The sequence below is a fragment of the Triturus cristatus genome, chromosome 6 (assembly GCF_964204655.1).
Source record: "Triturus cristatus chromosome 6, aTriCri1.1, whole genome shotgun sequence".
Lineage (NCBI taxonomy): Eukaryota > Metazoa > Chordata > Amphibia > Caudata > Salamandridae > Triturus > Triturus cristatus.
Window position 1 is genome coordinate 1,758,807,701 of NC_140589.1, and position 21,428 is coordinate 1,758,829,128.

At 40.2% G+C, this 21,428-nt stretch overlaps 1 protein-coding gene and 1 long non-coding RNA gene across 2 annotated transcripts in view; one reads left to right on the forward strand and one right to left on the reverse strand.

Annotated features, from left to right (window-relative positions):
• LOC146821936 (uncharacterized) overlaps positions 1 to 18,258 on the forward strand; it is a 131,526-nt gene extending 113,268 nt beyond the window's left edge. Inside the window, exon 6 of the long non-coding RNA XR_014963207.1 lies at positions 17,781 to 18,258. This is a non-coding gene — a long non-coding RNA (uncharacterized LOC146821936). The remainder of the gene's footprint in view (positions 1 to 17,780) is intronic.
• The window catches only part of LOC146821937 (calpain-14-like), a 30,519-nt gene continuing 10,600 nt past the window's right edge, over positions 1,510 to 21,428 (reverse strand). The window contains exons 6-22 of the mRNA XM_085613022.1: positions 20,127 to 20,192; positions 19,404 to 19,489; positions 18,599 to 18,673; positions 17,981 to 18,141; positions 17,314 to 17,477; positions 16,811 to 16,822; positions 14,761 to 14,966; positions 14,044 to 14,074; positions 13,728 to 13,790; positions 12,721 to 12,778; positions 11,516 to 11,580; positions 11,006 to 11,074; positions 9,994 to 10,072; positions 8,812 to 8,928; positions 5,900 to 5,955; positions 4,451 to 4,841; positions 1,510 to 2,655 (exon numbers count right to left, since the gene is read on the reverse strand). Of these exons, the coding sequence (XP_085469148.1) occupies positions 4,815 to 4,841; positions 5,900 to 5,955; positions 8,812 to 8,928; positions 9,994 to 10,072; positions 11,006 to 11,074; positions 11,516 to 11,580; positions 12,721 to 12,778; positions 13,728 to 13,790; positions 14,044 to 14,074; positions 14,761 to 14,966; positions 16,811 to 16,822; positions 17,314 to 17,477; positions 17,981 to 18,141; positions 18,599 to 18,673; positions 19,404 to 19,489; positions 20,127 to 20,192 (1,335 nt within the window). The 3' untranslated portion in view covers positions 1,510 to 2,655; positions 4,451 to 4,814. The remainder of the gene's footprint in view (positions 2,656 to 4,450; positions 4,842 to 5,899; positions 5,956 to 8,811; positions 8,929 to 9,993; positions 10,073 to 11,005; positions 11,075 to 11,515; positions 11,581 to 12,720; positions 12,779 to 13,727; positions 13,791 to 14,043; positions 14,075 to 14,760; positions 14,967 to 16,810; positions 16,823 to 17,313; positions 17,478 to 17,980; positions 18,142 to 18,598; positions 18,674 to 19,403; positions 19,490 to 20,126; positions 20,193 to 21,428) is intronic.

The following is a 21,428-nucleotide window of genomic DNA, read 5'->3' on the forward strand; positions in this document are numbered from 1 at the left end:
CTTGCCTCTGCTGGAGTGAGTTTGTGATCCTCAAGTGGTACCTCCCAGGTCTTGGACCCATGGTGTGGCATCAGTTGAGCTCCTCCTTGAAGAAAAGCAGAAATGTTGAAGTTTTGAGCTCTTCACAACTAGCAACGTGCTGTTTGCACCAAACTGTAGCAGCCCACACCACACACCAACGCGAAGTGGCCGCCAGCGTCGACCGGCAAAGTGAGAGCTGCACTTTGCACTACAGCACCATAAACGCACAATGACCATCCACAACGTCCGAACAGCTTTTTGTGCTACAGTGACGACCATCCGCCATGCTCTCCGTGCTCCTTGAGGCTTCCTCCACCATAAACAGAACTCTCTCTGCTGGACTTTGGCAGGTAACTTTTTCAGCGGGACTAACCTCATCCCTGTATCCGGCACATGCTCAATTGCAGTCGGCCTGAACTTGTGACTTTCATGCAGTCTTGCACGACAAGATAACTGTGAGTGGCACTTTGTTCTTTTAGGCACTATACTTACCTCAAATCTTTTAAATTGCATATCTCCCATTCTACTGATTTGATTTTTGTAATTTTGGTGTTAAATATTTATCAAATTGTACTCTATTTTTCTATCTTGAAGTGAGGTTTTCGTGTTGTGTTTTCACTTATTACTGTTTAATTGCTGCATAAATACTTTACACATTGCCTCTAAGTTAAACCGAACTTCTTTTGTGCCAAGCTACCATAGGGTTAAGCACAGGTTAATTTAGTGACTTTTTGTGTTTCACCCAGACAAAGATTGTGGCTGTGGCTTGAGAAGGGTTTCCCCGCCTCTCAAACAACAACCCAGTTTCTCACAGTTCTGTAATATCCCTAAATTAGTCAGATACAGTGTTGGATTGGGATAAAAAAAAAGGCCCACATTTACGGATGTTTTCTTGATTTCACTTAGATAAAAAAAATGCGTTCACACTGCTGAACCACACATTAATGCAAGTGAGACCACGTCTGCTCAAGCCCCAACTCAATTTGCATACATTAGTGGGCCGGCCCAGCGAGAGAAAGGAGTGACGTCTCCGCCCATCTGCCTCTAGAAAGGCCACTGTGGCACCCACTGGGCCTCTGGCCACCTCACAGACAGCCCCCAGGCTGCCCAAAAACGGCCCATAGCTGGAACTCGAATACTGGCCCCTCGGCCGTTGCCCGAGTGCCCGCCTTACCAATCCAACGCTGGTCAGATATTAAGAAAATAGTGCTGAGTTCCCACCAGCGACAGCCAAGAGCTTCGCAGTGACAGAGACTATACCAATTCTAATGGTGCGATGCTGAGGTGCTCTAGGGGTTACAGTGCTACACGCCATTATGTCCTTCGATTTGCCAGATTTTGTTTCCGAACCAGCATTCTTTAACAAAACACTCTCGAATGGGAATCATATACAGTTCATGCTGTTCCAAAGACATACAATCATTTTATAGTTGGGAAACTAATGGCATTTCATGGTTTTGACAGAATGGAGGTGCATGAGTCAAGAGATGTAGAAAACATATTTTATTACAATACAAAACAGGAAAATATTTGGCTCTTTCTGAGGATCAAGAAGCCCTAAGGCTGCTGTATGACATGCAGCGTAAAACAAATATCACATTTTTATGGAATAAACATAAATATCTATTTTCATAATATTCTACTATGTTATATATTACAGCTTATTTTAAATAATCAGTCTTAATGGCTGTGCAGTTGCAGAACCAATAAACGATAACCAAAATAGATTACAGAGTTAACAAGTTACCAACCAGCAGCAACAGAATACCTAGACCACCAATACCTAATATATTAGTTCCAGGGCATTCGACAAAAACCTAAAATATACAATACTGACATTGTGTTTATTTCTCATTCGCGGCTCTACAGTGAGCGATGCAAAATGTTCGAGGCAGACAATTTCTAATTCTTAGATTTTTAGCGACATTTAACAATTCACATTTGCAAAAAATGTCGTTTTCGTTGTGTGCATTTTTATCTAAGCAGGATCCTTATGCATTTGTCCCTACAGTCTGTCTGGTCAGAGAAAGGGACATTTGTGAGCTGTACAAAATAGGCATTGGGAAATAGTAACACTTAGAATCGCTATATATTGTGCATGTCACTAGTTTGTAGAACTTCATCGCAACAACTTGTGACAGTGCAGCAAAGTACAATCCCATTAACACAAAACTTCTCTAGTCACAATGGGACATTGCCACTAGTACAGCATACAATCCTTACAATTATCAGTGGTACTCTGTTTGAGGTAAGCAGTATTTAGCAAGCATCAGGTACACACTATCTTATCACAGTGCTTCCATATCATAAGAAAGTTCCTTCGATTAAATTATATTAAACATAACAATTATAGGAGAATGTAAATACAGTTGGTTTTCGGTGACAATCTTGGTGTGTGGTGGAGCTACGAACAAGTGGAGATCACTGCTTCTAGCTGGTACTGTGACGCGGTGTGTCCAATCATCTCTCTCTGATCTGTCCTTTCACCGTGGGACTCCTCCAATTCAGTATCATAGATGCCAGCAGGGTTTTAGTGACCTCCTTACAAGGCCAGATCTGCTGTCCAGAAAAAGCTTCAGAAGACCGCGTAGGTCTTTGATATCCTTGCTGGGAGTAGAACCGGCAAACGTGGCCCTTTGAAAAAGAAATGACAACATTAACTCTGTGAAATTAGGTAGGTTACTTTAATAATTAAATATTTTCTGGATTTATCTAAAGTAAAACCAGCAGGCTAAGTATACATATCTCTAAATATTGATATTGTACAGTCTTTTAGAAATGTTTCTGCAAAATCAATATCAGAGTTTTGGCACCCAGCTATTAAAAGGTGCTTGCAAGAATTTAGCCTTCAGTGCACACAGATCTGCCCTGATTTGCCCAGTACTACATGCTGTACTGACATCTTACAGCAGAAATCAGTCTCCTTAATGGGAGTGTTTGACCTGGAGATTGTTCTTCCACACATCCCTTGAGGAGCCTAGTACCATTGGACTGGCTTCTTTGCTGATATCAGAACAGCCCAAAAGCAATGAGGGAACAGATCATATGACATCAACTATTTTTAAGATTGTGTCTTACGACACACTTTAGTGAAAACCTGTTTACAGAAGTACTAGTTACAGATAACAATGGCACACTCTGAGCACTAAGAGGATTTTATCCATCACCCATGAACGCAGGAGCCGATGAGCGAGAGACTACTCGGGACAGCGCAAAGTTATACAATTCAAGAGGGATCAGGGTGGATTGAAATCAGAAAGACATGTATGCACCAGTCAGGCTTGTGTAAGAACATTCTTCTCAGGTTCTGATATTCTTGCAATGAAGAGCACTAAAGGGTTCTTTCATGATCGTTGTCTGATGTAGCAAACTAACTATAATCTGAGACTGTACAATAAATTGTGGGAACAACTGTACATTTAGATTGAAGATATAATGTTTGTAACTACAATTAATCACAAATGAATACATTTCAGATTGTTCAATTCTTTTCCAAACTCAGGAGTGAGACTGGGATCCACTCTTTAAGAGTAGAGTTAAGTAAGTTTTGGAGGCAAGGCAACTCTGAGGTGATTATTAATACCCTTCTTTCTTTGCAGCTGCCACCTTGATATTTAGAGTAGCTCGGTGATACCAGTTGTATGAATTCAATAATATCTAGATGAAATAGATGACAAGAGGCTTCCCAATCTTTGCATCCATTTTGACAGCGGGAATAACAGGTCATCAAAGGATATTGTCCTATTTTGATTAATGTTCCATGCTCGAGGGTGCTTTCCATTTTTAAGTAATGTTATTCACTTTTGACATGCATTACAATGAATCTTAATGAAAACTTTGGTAAAGGGAGTGAATCCACTCATCAGCACCCCTAAGTAACAATGCAACTGATGCACTGGGAGAGAAGGTGATTTACTTGTTATCACACCAGTTGGTTCCATGGAGTTCCTAAAATTTGGAAGTTGAAGCCAAGACACAGGAGTGCACCATCGATGAAGAGCGGCATTGGAACTTGTCAGTTACTATTTGAATGCCACTCTTAGTTAGATAAAGAACATTTTTAGGTGTGGCCAAGAAGGACTATGCATAAGGTTTTATGGGTCAATGAACATTGTCAATGATGGACAACTGGGAAAATGCTGAAGGGAGAGTAAGTGGAAATGCTTCAGGAAAGCATTTGATACAAAATAATTTTTTTTTAAATATTAATTGCCATCTGGTGGTAAATAGTTGGATGGGGGAGCTTCAATGGTGAAATTGGCGCTGGCCAGAAGAATCGATAGAGTAATGGCTAAAGGGCACAATATGTTACACTGACAACATTATAAACAAAGGTTTTACTAGTCAATCGAGCAATAAAAGCTATTCAGATTCTTGGCACTTTGCAACAGGAAAAGTATGCACTTTAGCAGTTCGTAGCGACTGTTACCTGTGCCATGGGTTGCAGCGATTTGTGAAGGCGATCCACTTGAAAATTCTCTCTCCATATCTTTAATTCTCCAGATTGTCAGATTCATTCGCAGAAGTCTTTGTGCAACGTACATGCTCATGAAATGCCTTAGGACACACAGTATAAATTACAAAATACGCCTCAAATAAATACAGCTTCTTTCTTCTCCTGTCGACAGTGTAGAACTGCTGTAAAAACAGGTACGTCCAGAATATTAGGACCCGCATGGCAGGGCTGCGTCACTGCCTTTTGTCCAATCACCGCCCAATATTCCGTGTGAGGTAAATATCCAAAGATTGCCTGAGGTCAGCCAAATTCTGCAAGAGTCGTCCATGGTCATCCTTTAGGAGTAGAGTGTGAGCATCATCCACTGCAAAGAAGAAGATCAAACTGGTTGGTTGGGACACATGAAAGAAGAAGCTGACCATAGATAGGAATACTGTGGGCCTATTCTATGGTCGTGGATGCTTGGGAAAGAAAAGAGTTAATAGCAGGCGCAACAAATACAAGTAGTTTAGGCATGCGCTGTACTGTGTTCTCCCATGAAATGGTGTCACCATGGGCCATTTGTAGCAGAATGAATGAGCGAGACACGTGCATGGAAGGAAGAAATGTAGACCAATAAGAATGGAAGGAGGATGGAAGGGATAATGGGAAGGAAGGTATAATGATATGAGTAAAAGGGAAAGAGGGGAGGGTAAGAATTATGAGAGGTGGGAGGAAGGGAAGAAAGGAATAGAGGCAAGATGTGAAGAGAGAAGGAAGAGAGACAGGCAGGGAAAAAGGAAGAAAAGAAGGAAGGTGGCAAAGTATGAATAAAGCAAGGGATGAGAAGGAAGGACAATGCAAGGGGAGCAGACAGATAGGGAAGAAATAAAGTCAAATTGGAGAGAAATTAAAAAGTGGGGAACGAAATTGAGAGTGCGTGGGAAGAAAGAAGGCAAGAGTGTGAAGAGGATGGGACCGATAGATGGAGGTCAGAGACAGTCTGACAGACAGACAGATAAACAGATAGACAGACAGACAGACAGACAGACAGACAGACAGACAGACAGACAGACAGACAGACAGATAGATAGATAGATAGATAGATAGATAGATAGATAGATAGATAGATAGATGATAGACACCATTACTTTGTAACGCAGAAATATTTTTTTCAAATTAATCTCTATAATATTTCCAAAATTAGCACTTTAGATCTAAAGGAACTACTCCCCAGTCCAGCCTTTAATTTGCTATCAGTAGAAGCTGTGAATCTGTGCTGTTGTTGTCAGGGGACTCGTGCTGAATTGCCCTCTCCAAGCAGGGCTGGAAATCTGTTTTCCAAGAGCTCTACATATTCCTGCATATTCCCCCTGGAGCCCAGTGCTGGTAGATGGCTTTATGTCAGCAGTTATTTATATAGCAATAAAAAATGCAGCTTACCTCAGACTCTTGAAGGTAAATCCCTTTTCCATCTCTACTTAAGTTGTGAAACACTTCTGCAAAGATTGAAAACAGTGAAGCGTTAGTGGGTTTAGAAAGCAGAGCTCATGCAGACAGGTTATAATCCAAACAGTGCATGCATGTCAATCATATCCTCACTGCGAAAGAGCAAGTTCTCTCTGTGTTCACTTTTGTTGTTCAAATTTGAGAAATTGAGGGATTTCCTCCATAGAAAAGATAGGGTGTCAGACCCTCCCCTCCTCCTTGACTCCAGTCCCAGAAACCAACCCATCACTCTGTGATACAATTGACCATGACATCCCATGCAACAGTGACCATGACATCCCATGCAACAGTGACCATGACATCCCATGCAATGGAATGTTTGCGGCTCAACTGCCAATCAGATTCCAGAGAATGTGTTCTCTAAATCAGAATGGAGAACTCCATTCTTTGGAATCTGCTGCTGATGACGAGTCTTAAAAAGGTTTACTTGCCTCATTATAAGGCAGGAATGCCTCCTCCAGGACTGTCGCTCCAGCATGTGTTGGGCTTCAGTTCCCACCCATTCTACTCCGGCAGGGAAGAGAGGGTGCCGGGCAGGAGTTCGTGGGATTGAGGCAAGATATAAACCCCGGTAGTGCCTCTGTGAAGATGACCGCATGCACCTCCCCCCTAGAAAAAGAACATTAAATCTACTGGTAAGTTGTTTTCTTTTTATAGGGGGGTGCAATGGCCATTGGCATTCAGTACTGCGGGCACTTCATCTTGGGCACATGGACTCTTTGTATAAAATTTATGGGCTGCAGCAGTATTAAATTTGAGCAGGCAGGGCCCACCGGCAATCATTTTTAGGGATAGGGACTAATTTTTCCTCATCAGACTTTGACCCAGAGCAAGAGAGAGAAAACACACAAAGGGGACGCAGGAGGAAGTGAATGATAGTCAAATGTAACAAAGGGGAAATTCAGGAACTAAAGGGGAAGGGACTATCTGGTGGTGGTTAAAGAGGAATGAGGTGGAATCAAAACCAAGCCGCCTTGGTATTTGGAGCACCAACATTAAATGTCATCAGCCACAGGCTTCTAAGCAAAACTTTAGGCTCCGGCACTTATTCTTTTACAGGTTAAGCACTAGGACGAGGGCTGCCAAAGTGGTATGCACATGTTGAACATTTTTAGCATTCGATATGACTATGTCTCAAGAATTATAATGCATTCCACTAATATGTCCCTGTGATGTCAAAAACTCATGCATAACTCTCAGCATTAAAAAAAATCCATTTGTGGAAGGTTACAAGGAATAAAACAATTACAGTAAACAAATAGCAAATATGTATCCTTTTTGTAAGAATTTAAGGGATAAAACAGAAAAACATGATATGGCGCTAAATGGGCTGTAAAATAAAGGCTCTATTAGACATAAATAAAAAATAAAAATAAAATGTACTGGAGAAATTGAAGGCAGAAAATAGAACTATAATCACAGTTTTGCAGCAAAGTAACTGAGATGGTAGAAAGCAGAACACAGAAATGCGAAAAGCTATTTAAATAAAAGGTAATTATAGAATAGCTGATAGACTGTACATAAAAGAATGTCAACAATAAGGGACCGATAAGCAGAGTGCAGGTTCAAGAGCTGTTTCATGATAATGAGACCTCCAAGAGTTAAACAATATTAAAGCAAAGCAATATCCGGGCATCAATCCCTAACAGGAGGCAGGCATTTCATACTAATGAAAGAAAAGAAGTGACTTTTGTCCAAGCCAGCTATTCCTAACTACAAGGACAAGCATTATTGCCCCTCTGCCAGTATAAATTACCTGTGTGTTCCCTTACTTTTAAAGTGGTAAGTTTCAAAAAGAGGGATTTGAAGGGGCAGGTCACAAAAGAAAATGGACCAGATGAACATACATTTTACTGTGACGTGGCTGTGTAGTACTCATGGATTCTAAGAGTAAGTGAGGAATACCCCAGGCTTATTACTGAAATCTTTAGTAAGCCTGGAGCACTGCAAGAGTTACGTCACACCTACTCATACACCAATCTTTGTGCATTAATTTGGGCCCAATATTGAGAGTGGAAGGATCAGGAGTCAGGGTCCCTTTACCAAACTTCTCTACAAGCAACCAAGCGAGGTTAAACCCTACTTCCAACTAACCTCTTTTATGGTGACGCCCCTTAAAAAGTTAGCATGGGATGGATTCAAAGTACGGACCCTAATACGCCTACAAAGTGAAGCAAAAGCTTAGTTTACTTGTAGAGGAAGAATGCTAAGCATAAGGGACAGAGGTTAATTTACTCTCGAAAAGTGCTTTAGAGCTTAGGGCAATCCTAACTATCTGTCTAGAATAGGGCAATAATTATTGATGTTACACCCCAAGATGATCTCTGGTTGGAGTGAAGTATCCACTTCACTCCAATCATCTGCATTTCAGACACCTTTGTTAGATGAGTGCCTGTAATATTTGGAGATCCAATGATAATGAAGGCAATCTTGATCCAATATCTAGTGAAAACTTTGAGCTGTTCTCATGAAACTAAGCTCCCATATTTTTCCCTATATCAAAGGCAACATTGCGGCATACAACTTCACTTCAAATTAAAAATTGGCATTGTTCATCCGTCACATAATTTGCAAACAGGCACTGTTATTTTTTTCTGTTTACCATCCACGCAAATATTTTTGCAGAATTGGGTAAAATAACTTTATTCCTATACCATTGAGGGACCCACCAGTGAAGTCTGCCAGTGCTGCAGGAGTTTGTTTTTAGATATAGATAACAGATATGTAGGTGTGTTCATTAATGGCGTTAAATGCAAGCATATTGTTATATATGTACTACTGATCTACAATGCTTAGTCTTTATTTTGATAGTTATATATTTTGCACAAATAGAGTTTTTTCCTTACCTCCATTGATCTCCAGCCGCAGCATGAAACAGACAAAATTCTCGAAGGTCAGTTTTAGAGAGGAATCGCCATATCTTGTAGCCATCAAATTAGAGAACCGATTGCTAAGTTTTATTCCTTGTGACAAAACAGAAAAGGAGAATTTATTTCAATTGCATTAGGAAATGTAATAATAATAATAACTATTTATATAGTCTACAGCACAAAGAGAAGCTCGTCTTAGTGCTTTAACACAGCTGTCATTACCACCTGACTTAACAGTACTGATTTTAGCAACCTTGAAAGAATGAAAGGCTGAGTCAGGAGTACCACGTCTTGAGCGTATACCCAACAGCTCTGCTCGCTGCTTTTAGGCCCACCCAAACAAATAGAGCTGAGGGACTGAAGAAACAATCTATAAAGTAGCTTTGAAAGTACAACAGTTTTCATGATTCTGAGAACTCTAGAATGAGTTACATGTTTTGCCCCTGGCATGGTTTTCTGAACGGTAACAAGCTCAACTAAAGAAGAGGAGTTACATGTAATGAGCGATGAATGCTGTTATTTTTAAAGTGATCTCTCGATTGATAATAGACATATGTTAATGTAATTCACGATGCAATGTCTCTTATTGATATTCAGATTGGTGTAATGAAATACAAAATCCCAATAAAAAAATTTAAACAAAAAAAACTAAAGAGGAGGAGTTGGTACTTCACACTTGCACCATTTTGAACCTTATCCTCAATCTCTCTGCCATTTGATAGTTCTATTTTCCAACACTTTCACCAGTGCTGATCGGTGCCCTTTAGACCTATTTACAGAGCATTAAAAAGAAGACACTTGTCACTCCTATGCCTGAAAATGATAATGAACTATTTGCCTCTGTTTGCCTGTCTCTGCTCTCACAGATTTTTAGAATTTGCAGCAGTATACAAGGTGACCCAGATCTTTTACTGGACCCATCTCACCATCTTTTCACATAGTTATTCAACAAGTCGTATCCTTTACACAATGAGCGGGTACTGTATTCTAGCTGCAACAAGGCCATGGATTTTGATTCACCTACTCAGAGTTCAATCGAGACCTGATCTAACGAGCGGCCAAGTTTCTTTGAAGTATTGATATTGCCATTAGAATATATTTGCAACATTTTTGTTTTACTCAATATTACAAATCAGGAAAAATAAATTTGGTAACTACCTTTCGTCTCTGCAATAGCCTGTAGGTCGTTCAAGGTAATGTGTCCAGATTTGTTGACATCTCTTTTCTGAAACATTTCCTGTAATTAGAAAGACATTTAAATGTTAGTACTTCAAATACTGTGTGTCTTGCATAGCCACATATCAGGCACTTGTTCAATAAGACCCGTATCCTTTGGGTCTTATAATTCTAATAATAGGTGGTGGCAATGTTTGTGGATTGGAAAAAAAGGTACAATGTTGTGGATTGGAAAAAAAGGTACAATGTTCAGCCTCAGTCTGAGAGTTGTGTTTTTTGCACCCAGTAACAGCACCTCTGAAAAACCCATGACCACATGCAGCGTTTTTTCTCCAGTCATGTTTCCTCCCCGCTCCATGTCGTGCATGTCAGAATGGGAAATAGCCAGTGGTTGTTCGCATTAACAACGTGCCAGAGTCAGAATGGGTAGGTTATAACGAGAATAAATCACATCTTTAGCATCACAGTCCAAGTGCTATTTGTGACAGAATCAAAAACAATGGCTGAAAATGCCATTTGTGTTTGATTTTAGAAATTTGCAATAAAGCCTTTGAATTATTAAGGTTTTTAGAAACTCAACAAATTAAATTTGAACATATAATGATGCATTGTAAAAGGATATGTGATTTCAGGCATTTCACTAGTGACAATGCCATTTGTATATACATTTTTTTGAGAGAAATGATTTTTTGAGAGAAATGCACATTTTTCTGCTTGAGCTGGTGGGCTTCTCCTCACCACCCTTATTTTCGATCCAATGTTTCCAGTTGCACAGATAAGATAAATGCAGTCATGTCCCTCTCAGGTAATCAATTGACTTGAAACATGAGTAGCAGGTGACATTGATTATTTGTGAGGAGTATTTACATAGGGGCGGTTTCATAGCCCTACTGCCCATATTAGTGGCTGTTGTTCTGGTAATATTGTCAGTGTGGTTTAAATACAGTAGACCCCCCATCCTTAATCAACTATCTATAAAATGAAACCTACATACCTGGTAGGTAATCAACCGCTTCCACAGACTCCGGAATTCTTGCAAACTTAAGGTGCCAGACGTATCAATCTAAGCAATTCGTTAAGAGAGATACAGCAGCAATAAAACGAATACAGCTGAATTCTTTATGGGCATAATTTGTAAAATATAAAGGGAGAGTGAATTTTGCTTCTTGGCATTGAAGTAGTTTTTCAACATAAATTTGCTTTATGAATTGCTGATTGCTGAAAATCGGTTAAATAAGTAAATACTCAAATGGTTGACTGACAGGATGTTGATAACAAATGCATTATCTAATATAAACATCATATCATGGCTTAAATATCTTTTTCAAAAATATTGATCCATTAAATATAGATTTTCTGTTTATTAACTTTAAAGGGGAAATAATTTTGTAAACGATATTTAGGACATAATATTTTTGTGAGATGGTATTTAGGGCGTGATATTTTGGTGATATACTTATTCAGATCATTTCAGAAATGTATTCCAAATATAATGAAAGGATACATCCAGTTGTGCCATGATTACTTTGCAACCATCCAGGCTAAATCTCACTGGAGTCTGTCTTGAATCTAGGGGAACAAAAAAGATTATTAAATGCTATGGTTCCATATTTCTCCTTACATCTAACTAATTGCCTTTCTTAACATAAATATTAAATTATAATATGCATTTCGAATTTCTGCGTGAACCTTTGTCTAACACTCTGTTTTAAAAATTATACTTTCAGTTCAGAGCACTGTAAGCGAGACAAGCAGGCCATCATAAAGATGAAAAACCTAGGAAACCTGGCTATTGTGTCACTATCATAATCATTTCTAAGATTTACTCCATTTGCTGGTAAAAGTATCATACTTTGTGTGGCTCACTCAGTGCACTCTGACTCCTTCTATTTGTCTATTTTTTATGAAATACATTTTATTAGAAATAAATATAGCCTCAAAGTGCAAATCATCCAATTATTTATTAAAATGTGAATAGCCATGTAACTTTGTTTATATTGAAATAATAAATGAAATCATTATGTCCAATTTAGAGTTTGGCAGATAGGGTGCTCTGCCACAAATACTGAAGATTAGCCTGTCCGTCAAACCCTCAGTCCACCTGGTCGGGCAGACCATCAGGTTTTCGATGGTGCTGCCTCCACAGGCTCAGCCATCAAAAACCTACATTGACAGCCTGACAGAGTAGGGGCTATTGGTGTTAAAACATTCATCTGTTTGCCCTATTTAGAGCAAATGGTCTGGCATTCTTTTATGCCTGGCACTAACACCACATTCACTATACAGTCTGTATATGATTGCACACTATTCATCACTTGAATAATAATTCCACCTTTTAAGTCCCAGATGCAAATATGAGACTTGGAAAATTCAAATGTAGTGTTTTGTTTTATGTTGCATTATAAGTATAACTTTTAATGCATTCTGCATTACATCTTTTTAGGAGTAATCCACTGTTACCTCTTGTTTCTGCAAGTATTATATTATGGCCTTTGTGCAATAAAGGTAGCTGGAGTTTAAGTTAAGTTTAAAAAACAACTTGGCTATAAACATTCATGATTTTCAGCTACTCCACAATTTGTGAATATTTGCATCTTTATCATTCTCCGCTAGCTAGAAGGCACAGAGATCCATCCATGCAAGGGAGTAATGAATGACTTATAATGGTGCATAAAAACAGTACACAAAACATGCTCTCAGGATACTCACTTGACCAGTTCTTTTTGTTCAGGAGTGTCTGTAGTTGTCCAATGTTGACTTCTGGATGCTAAATGAAGGGGAAACAAAATACTATATTAAAAAAAATTGTAATGAAACACTGTAGTTTGTATTTTCTACTTCTTGCTACTGCCTAAAACAGACTCCAAAGACATACATTTAGCTTTAGTAAAATTGTAGAAAATGAAATTTCAAGTTGTTTTTATGAGGGACAGTTTTTAGTTTTTTATATGTGTCCTTGATTTTGTATTTATAGTCGGGCACAAAACTTTTGTAAAAAGTAGTGATGGCTTAATCTAAATGAGGACTCTGCTGTCTCTCCTTTTCACATAATTGAACAATAATTAGAACATTGGAATGTTGAGTGCTCCATTGAAAACAATGGAGTGCTCTGGGATTCTAATGGCCAGTACAAGCCCAGAGCATCAACATTCCAATGTTTAACAAAGGCCTCACGGAGCCCGAGGGGATTTCAACCCCCCTCGGGCTCTGTGAGGTCTTCGTTTTACAAATTAGAACCTTCTGCCATCTAGGGGGGGGTGTTCTAATAACCTTAGTGGCCCCGTAGCATTCTCTACGGCCATTAAAGGCCTGCTCCAGTGTTAAAGGCTCGGGCCTTTAACGCTGGAGTGGGCCATTAATGGCCGGTAGTGCCCACTACGGCAGGCTCTAAACTAGAATGGTCTCAAATCTTTCTTAAAGGTAGAAAATGATTATTGGACCAATAAACATGAAGTGTATTACACAGACAATAAATCTCACTGCCCCAGCTAAGTGTCCATTAGTATGAGGATTATAATGCAGCAGCATTGAGTATTAGTGTTACTCTAGAAAAAGCGTCATAATATATTTGAGTCTTCTAACCTATGTCGGGGTTGTTCAGTATTGTATCATTCTATCAACGGTGTAGTATCATCACGAAAAAGATCTGGTTACACCAAACACTTACACTGACAATAGAAAGCATTTAGAGGGAGGATCACATTTTAGCCACTTACATTCTGGAAGAAATTTACAATGTGATGTTCCCAAATCTTCTCATCCTGTTTGTCAGAAATTTCCTTCATGGAAAGAAAAGATGGGCATTAGCTCATGGGTGGGAAAAACACATGTGATCATTAAATGCACTGTAATGTTCTCCAGTTTTAAAAGCAGCAGAGCAAAGATTGGTAATACAGGTCATAGATTATAGAATTAGCTAATAGATACAATTTCTTTAATTTGCTCTAATTCTACGGCATTTGGTTCTCCTCATTAACATTCACAACTTGTTGGGACACTCATTCAATTTATGAGGATTGAGGGAGAGCTTACCTTTTGACACAGAATCTGGTCTCCGTGCGCACTGAAAAGAATAAACAAAACGTTACACTTCTTCATGGTGACCCCTTTACAATTTGTAATAAATGTGTAGATCACATATGTGTTTATTCAGTTCATCATTTCAATTATATGTTTTGTTCTCTTGCTAAATAGAAATTCAACAGAGAAAGAAATGCATGAGGACGCTGTAACTTTGTTCTTCTAATCTTGCAGGAGATGTGTTAAATTCTTGGGAGTTTTTTAAAATATATATATGATGTTTGTTTCCACCTTAGCAAATATGCCTTAATACTTAATTTAGTAATATTTGGAATAAGGGCTCCTTTCCTTTCGCAATTAGAGAAGAAGAAGAAGAAGAAGAAGAAGAAGAAGAAGAAGATTCTACAGAAATGCAACCTCCTACCCTTGTTCTGGAAAGCGGCATGTGCCTGTTACACTGGGTCTTCCCTCATTTGGATGAGAAACACCACTATGCGAATGAAGGATTCCTTATTTGCCAGAATAGTCTATATTGAATGAGGATCATTCTATAATGAAGAGATGTGGAGAGTGCACAGAAACCACAACAAACAGGAGTAATCCCATGGGTTTTGAGCAACGCATACATTTCGGAGTGAAGACCTACAGGTAATGGGATACAGTAAATGTGACAGGAGCAATGTATTACAAAAGACTGAAATGTCAAGGAAGTAGGAAATAGGGCCTTACTAGAGCGTGTGCTTCCGGGAGAAGACGCGCAAGATGAACTCGCACTCCTGGTCCGGGTCAGCGGTAGATGGAATGATGACGTAATCACCCGGCGTCAGACGGAAATCCTGGGTCACTTCACGCTCATTTATGAAGACACACTTCATGTTGACTGGAGACTGTGTGTCAAAGAACTTCTTGGGGAGCCTTGATTTCTCATTTTGGTACTGGTGGTGGGGGAGAAGAGAAGCAAAAAAAAAGAGATACAAACATAAATATTTAAGGCAGCCAACGAATCTTCGCAGCCTGATACACATTAACATGCTTCAACTTTCGATACAGTCCTTACAGGCATTCGCGTCATGACTCAAACTGTGAACATAAGCTTAATGAATACGTATGTACACTTTTTTCCACATGAAGAAAGGTTGATTGCGAGTAAAATATCAGTTCTCTGCTGCAATTGCTCCTTTCCTTTGCAGCTTCTAGGAATACTAGCTTCTCTAACGTTGCTATAGATTGTGCAGTGTCAGTCAATATTAAGATGTGTTCTTTTTCACAGCCACATTGATATCTTTTCATTCTAATTACTGTTGGTGTTCAATAAGACTGGTAGTCCTGGAGATGACCTCCCGGTAACCCAAGCGCACTAATTCATTGTGTGATACATTACAGCAGCGCATGGTTTTTGCTCCTCACCTGTATCCTAAACTAATTACTACGAATATATAGGATAGAGGTAAGTTGAAGATGGCTCAGGTCACGCTCTGCACATTTCCCCACAGAGTCTAACGGGCATCCTATGTGTGAATACAGAATCGGTGGCGCATTTCAATGCCATTCAATTACTGCTAAAATGCATGTTATTGATTTTGACATTATTGCAGGTGCTTTGCACAACCAGCTAGTTTTGTATCAAACAGTCAGTAGATTTGTAGAGCACTTCTTGTCACCCGTGAGGGTATTCAGGCGCTGGCCTTTGTGTGGGAAATGGGTGGACCTTTTACATTAAAGGACATCTTTTCACTGTCTGGCCATGGGTGAAACCCTGAACTCTGTGATGAAAGTATTTGAACATATGGATTTCGTCATCCACATTATACGCTAACGCTGTATGCATTCAAATCATTTACTGTGCAACACTCAGTATTTTTTGTTACTTCAGCCATTCAAAGTCCTAAATTTTAAAAATTCATGAACACTTTCATCCACTGAAATGGCCATAAGAATTATTTCTGTGTGGTTAGATATTCACTTCATTGCATGCCAATTTAATCGACATTAGAACATTGGAATGTTAGAAGCTCCATTGAAAACAATGGAGTGCTCCGGGGTTATAATGGCTGGTAGAAGCCCGGAGCTCTAACATTCCAATGCTTCTTTGTTCACGGCTCTGGCTGTGAACAAAGGCTTAAGGGAGCCTGAGGGGATTTGAATCCCCTCGCGCTCCCTGAAGGCTTCGTTTTATTTGTTAGAACATTCTGCCCTCTAGTGGCAGAATGTTCTAATAGCCTTATAGCTCTTCGTAGCAGGGCTATACCGGCTTTTAAAGTCCCTCTGCTTTGTTAAAGTCCCTCACCTTCGGCTCGGGCCTTTAACACCTTGTCAATCTCCTCATCACTGTCTTTAATTAACGAGGTGAGGCATTACCTCGATGAATAAGGGTCATGATGAGGAAGACCTGAACTTGGAGTAATGAAGATTACCAGTAAGTAATCGGCCTTTTATTGCGCAAGATATTATCAAGGATTATACCTTATTCACTGAGGTTTGACGTGGTTTGTGTAATGACTTATAAAGTGGTAGGAATGAGGGGACATTTTGCATTTGTTTAGTCCATCAAGGTTTTTGAGATAAGCAATAATTAAATTATGTAATTTAGAATAAAGGAAGAGAATGAATTTCATAAATGATCGCTTAAAACCCCAAATGGGTCATAATAAAGTAGGCGATTGTAATGCCACTCTCGATACCAAAAAAGCGTCAGCTGCAATCACATATTTTTTGTCATACTACCAGGCCCAATACTGCAGGTCTTGGGCACCGGAAACATCCAGATGGAAACACTCACCTCATGTGGCACCTACAGAAAAAAAAAGAAAATACATTTGTTAAACTGTGAACTTTGAAGAACAACATAAAAACAGCACTTTCGTTTCGACTAAATCTTATCCCACATTTACGAACCCTAATAAAAATAGATACGAAAACCTTGGGGTTTTTTTAAATAGAAAAGTATTTCACAATTTCAATCGTCAAATATAGCTGTGGTGTTATTAGATTGTTAGACTAAACAACATTTATTTGCATATCAAAATATTCAGATTAGCCATTGCAAGGTGATCCAGGGCTGAACTTGGCAACTGTTAAAGAATATTTATTAAACTATGAAGCAGCATTACTTCCGGTACCCATACCCAATCACACTTCAGAAGCAAAAATCCCACCTATTAACATTACAGAGGCCAACTGTTCTAAGAATGCCCTTTACTCTTGGTGCATGCGCTTTACCCCTTACGCTGTTTTCATTACGCGCTCAGATTTTTTACTTCTACATGTAAAGGTCCCACCCACCTTGAACACAGAGAATCCGATGTACAGCGGAGGCGACTGGTTGCGGTGCTTGTGGGTTTGTTTCTGAAGGAGAGACACCAGCACATTGCAGGTGTTCTTGAACTTTTCCATGGCATCGCCTGGCTTAATTTTCAGTCGGAATTGAGGATTCTTCGAAAACGTTTCTGAAAGTAAGATAGCATCATTTAATAATTCAGAAGGACAGTTTGTGCAGGTCTTTTTTTTTAAGTTCAAGAAAAGGTTTATTGAAAAAGTTTGTGCAGTTCTAACCCTATCTCAGAGGTTTACTTTGTGTTTGACAATAGTTCATGATGTTAGTCGGGAGGAGAATGATTTAGTGAAGGACTAATTGACATAAAAGTGGTTCAATATTATAATGGATGTTCTGAAAATCCCATTTGGAATGATGGGTCATATTAATGAAGATGGTCCATGACTTTTACAGTCTTATTTGTTCTGACTTTTAGGAAGTTCTAAGCAAAGTCTGGAACCCAGTTGACGAGTAACTCCTGCATCGCTGCTTGCAATAGCATGAAACTGGCCCTTCCAGGGACTTGTTGCCGAAGAATCATAAGACTTGTTAGACTCCATCAATGGCCCGAATATGTCACCTTTATGTAGCTTGACCATGCAACACTGTCCCTAGCAGGCACGTAACAATAAGTACCTCTGAAGCTCATCCGTCCTCCCGCCGACTCTCCGGCGACCCAGCTGCCGGTCTGCATGGAGAGCGTCCACTTCTTGCCATTCTCCAAGCTCATTAGATCCGGAGTCAACTTGCAAATGACCAACTCTACAAAATGAGTCTTGAAGTCTTCCAGTGACATCCTGTGAGGAACACCAAAATAGGACAATGTCAGAGTTGTGTGTCATCTGATTCCCGCTGCAGCATTCACTACACGACAAAATGAGCTTGTATCTCAATTTACGGATAATGTTACTGTTTCAATGTTCTGTACACTCACTGAATAAATAAATTAGTATCAATCACGTATAAACACAACTACAGCGGAACACTGCTATACTGCGCTGCTACAGAATGCTATTTCAAACAATTGCGATGCATTCTGGATGCCATATTGAGACAACATAAATAGTGATTTTGAAGAGAGGGACAAATGTAAGAAATTTAGGAAAACAGATGTAGTTTGTAACTAACACAGGATGTGGTGTAATAAAGGAGGAGTTGCAACTGCACGCCCCACACAAGTACCCTGTGGGTGTAAATGTGAAGCAGCACCCGCCATGTTTTGAACAATAGCACTTTCAGATACGACTCACTCACCAAAATTCGCCATCTTCTCTGGTTCGCCGCAGTAGAACCCTCTCTTTTAAACTCAGCTGATCCCATTTCGAGGAACTAGAATGACAACATAAATATTGTAAAGTGATGCAGCTGTCTGGAAAGGTACAAATTAGTACTGAATATACAGGGGGTACTGGTCAGCCTCATACCTCTTTCTCACTCTGTCTCTCTCTCTGTCTCTCTCTCTCTGTCTCTCTCTCTCGCTCTCTCTCTCTCTGTCTGTCTCTCTCTGTCTGTCTCTCTCTCTCTCTCCCTCTCTCTCTGTCTGTCTCTCTCTGTCTGTCTCTCTCTCTCTCTCTGTCTGTCTCTCTCTCTCTCTCTGTCTCTCTCTCTCTCTCTCTCTCTGTCCGTCTCTCTCTCACTCTCTCTCTCTATATATATATATGCATATTATTGTATGTAAACCAACACAGAAACACATGCTTGAATGCACCCATACACACATGCATGCGCGCACACCAATGCCAGTTTTCGGCTGCACTCACGCGGTTTTACCACCTGAGGAATTACCACTCGCTCTACAAGAATCTATTGACTGCTCTTCAGACTTCTATAGTAAGGCTGGTGGGACATCAGGTTATGCACCCATAACTTTGGCGCTTTTGCTAAAAAGCTGCGCGGGGCGTCCCGAGCACCCTACAGGAACATCCAGGACGTGGCTCTAATAAGGAGTGATGCCCATGGGTGGCAGTCTCCAGCCGGTCCTGTCTCCTTCATGGATACACACGTGTGCCCTAGCATGGTATTCTGGAATATAGATACACACCATGAGCTCTGTACTCACCAGTCGCTCCAGTCTCCTTTCCATTCAATCTTGCCCCATGGGTTCCGCAGCCGCACTAAGAGCTCTGCCCCACTTTTGCTGCTCACCTGTAAAATGAGACGCAGATAATGTGTTAACAAGGTAATACTTTTGAAAGGGACATCTACGATATTTCCAATGAAACCCGATTTATCTAGATACGCGATATGAATTTGAAGCAGATGTTATTATGTGTGTTTCTGTTAAAGGAGCCATTCATCGAATGACGACATAATACATCTCAAAACCCCAGATGACATCATCAATCAAAGGAACAGTCTAGAATGCCGATTGTCAGAGAAGCAGGATTAGGAGAAGAGAGCTGGTTTGTTCTGTCCCTTGGATGTCCCATTTAAATGATGGTAGCAACCTGTAAGGTAAGTCCTCAGAAGAAGAGAGACCCGGTGCTACTGCACCCCTTTTTAATGTTTCCCCACCCCTCCTTTGATCTTTCTTAATATCGCCAGTCACTAAAATCAAAATTGCAGACGTTTAAATGTACAAAATCAATTTTTGTAATTTAGATGTTATTCACTCTTACAAAATTTGGGGAAATTTCTCCTATTTTTGAGGCTTGAACAAGGGAATGTCGACCTTTGCAGGGCCGCTGCCTGTCATTGGTGTGGTTACTAAAGCAGGTGGTACACATGTGTTTGATGTTTAAGATGTGAAACAAAATAAGGAAGGTGGGTTTGGTGGCCTTACCTTTCGGATGCCGGTGAGAGTGTACGCGTGGCCCGCCACCAGCCCATTCTCTAGAATCCTTTCTTCCTGGAGTGAGAGAAGGAAGCGACATATGAAAAGCATGTCACCACATCAACAATTCAAAGCATAGACAGCCCTCTGCATTGTTCTCTACACACGGGGCCAAATCGCTCTACAACATTACACAATGTGTGATACCACAACAGCTTTTGGGGGTGATACATAAGCTGTACCCAAGGTCCTCAGGTCCATATGATGAAGCAAGATAGCAGCTGCAAGGCGCCACCAGCAGAGGGCAGCAGACAGCACCATGCAGAACGGAGGAAAAGGGATATTGTTACCTGTGTCAGCAATATTCCTTCCTCCGCTCCTAGTTTTGACACATCTGAACACCCTTGATTCACTTAGATAGAACTGCAATGGCAGACATCTGCAGTCTGTGTCAGACACCCTCAAAGTGATACTGTCTTTACAGTCTGAAATTATTCTATACATGTATTTGAATTCATTAAAGCTGATCGTGGGCGTGTTTCACGGATATCCTGCTTACACAGCGCTGTTCCTTGTGTTTTGATCTTTAGGTTAAACAAATTTCCATATACCTGCACATTGCTGCTTTTGGGTGAAACATAGCAACGCTATGACGCCCCGCAATTTTGACTTCTTTATGGCATCGGTGCTGTATTTGTGTATTATATAGAAGGCTTTCTTTGGGCAACACTAAAATCTGCCCTAGGGGGTTTTGTGCTGTTTTAGTGTTAGCCCGTATACACTGCGCTAGCGCGTCACCGCGCCATTTCGGATGAGGTCATAGCTCCGCCCACTGCACATGCAGTGAGCAGTTAGTAATTATAGGTGTGCCTGCTGAAAACAAAGGGCAGCGTGCTAGCCTAATCGTTCCAGATGCGTGCTGCATTCGTCATCTAATGTGTCTTCGTTGGAAACGTGAGGGTTGCCTTAAAGGCACAGAGCCCTTTACAAAATCTGTGCCAGGAATTTGTAGCCGAAGAGCATATGGCGTTCCTAAGCCACAACGAACTTGTAAGTGGAATCACAGGCACTTCAGGCTAGGAGATGTGTCTATATAGTGCTACTCCTGGGAAGTAAATACGGGCCCGAAATACCCTGATATGTATTCAACACTTGAAAACGAGTCTCATCCACTTGCCCCCTGGGCACACACATATTGATTTTGGTAAATGACAAGTACAACTATGACTGGTGCAGTGACGTCATAATAACATTTTGCCTCTGGGGTAGGGCTTGAAATGGAAAAATAGAAGAACCAGAGTACCTGCTTGT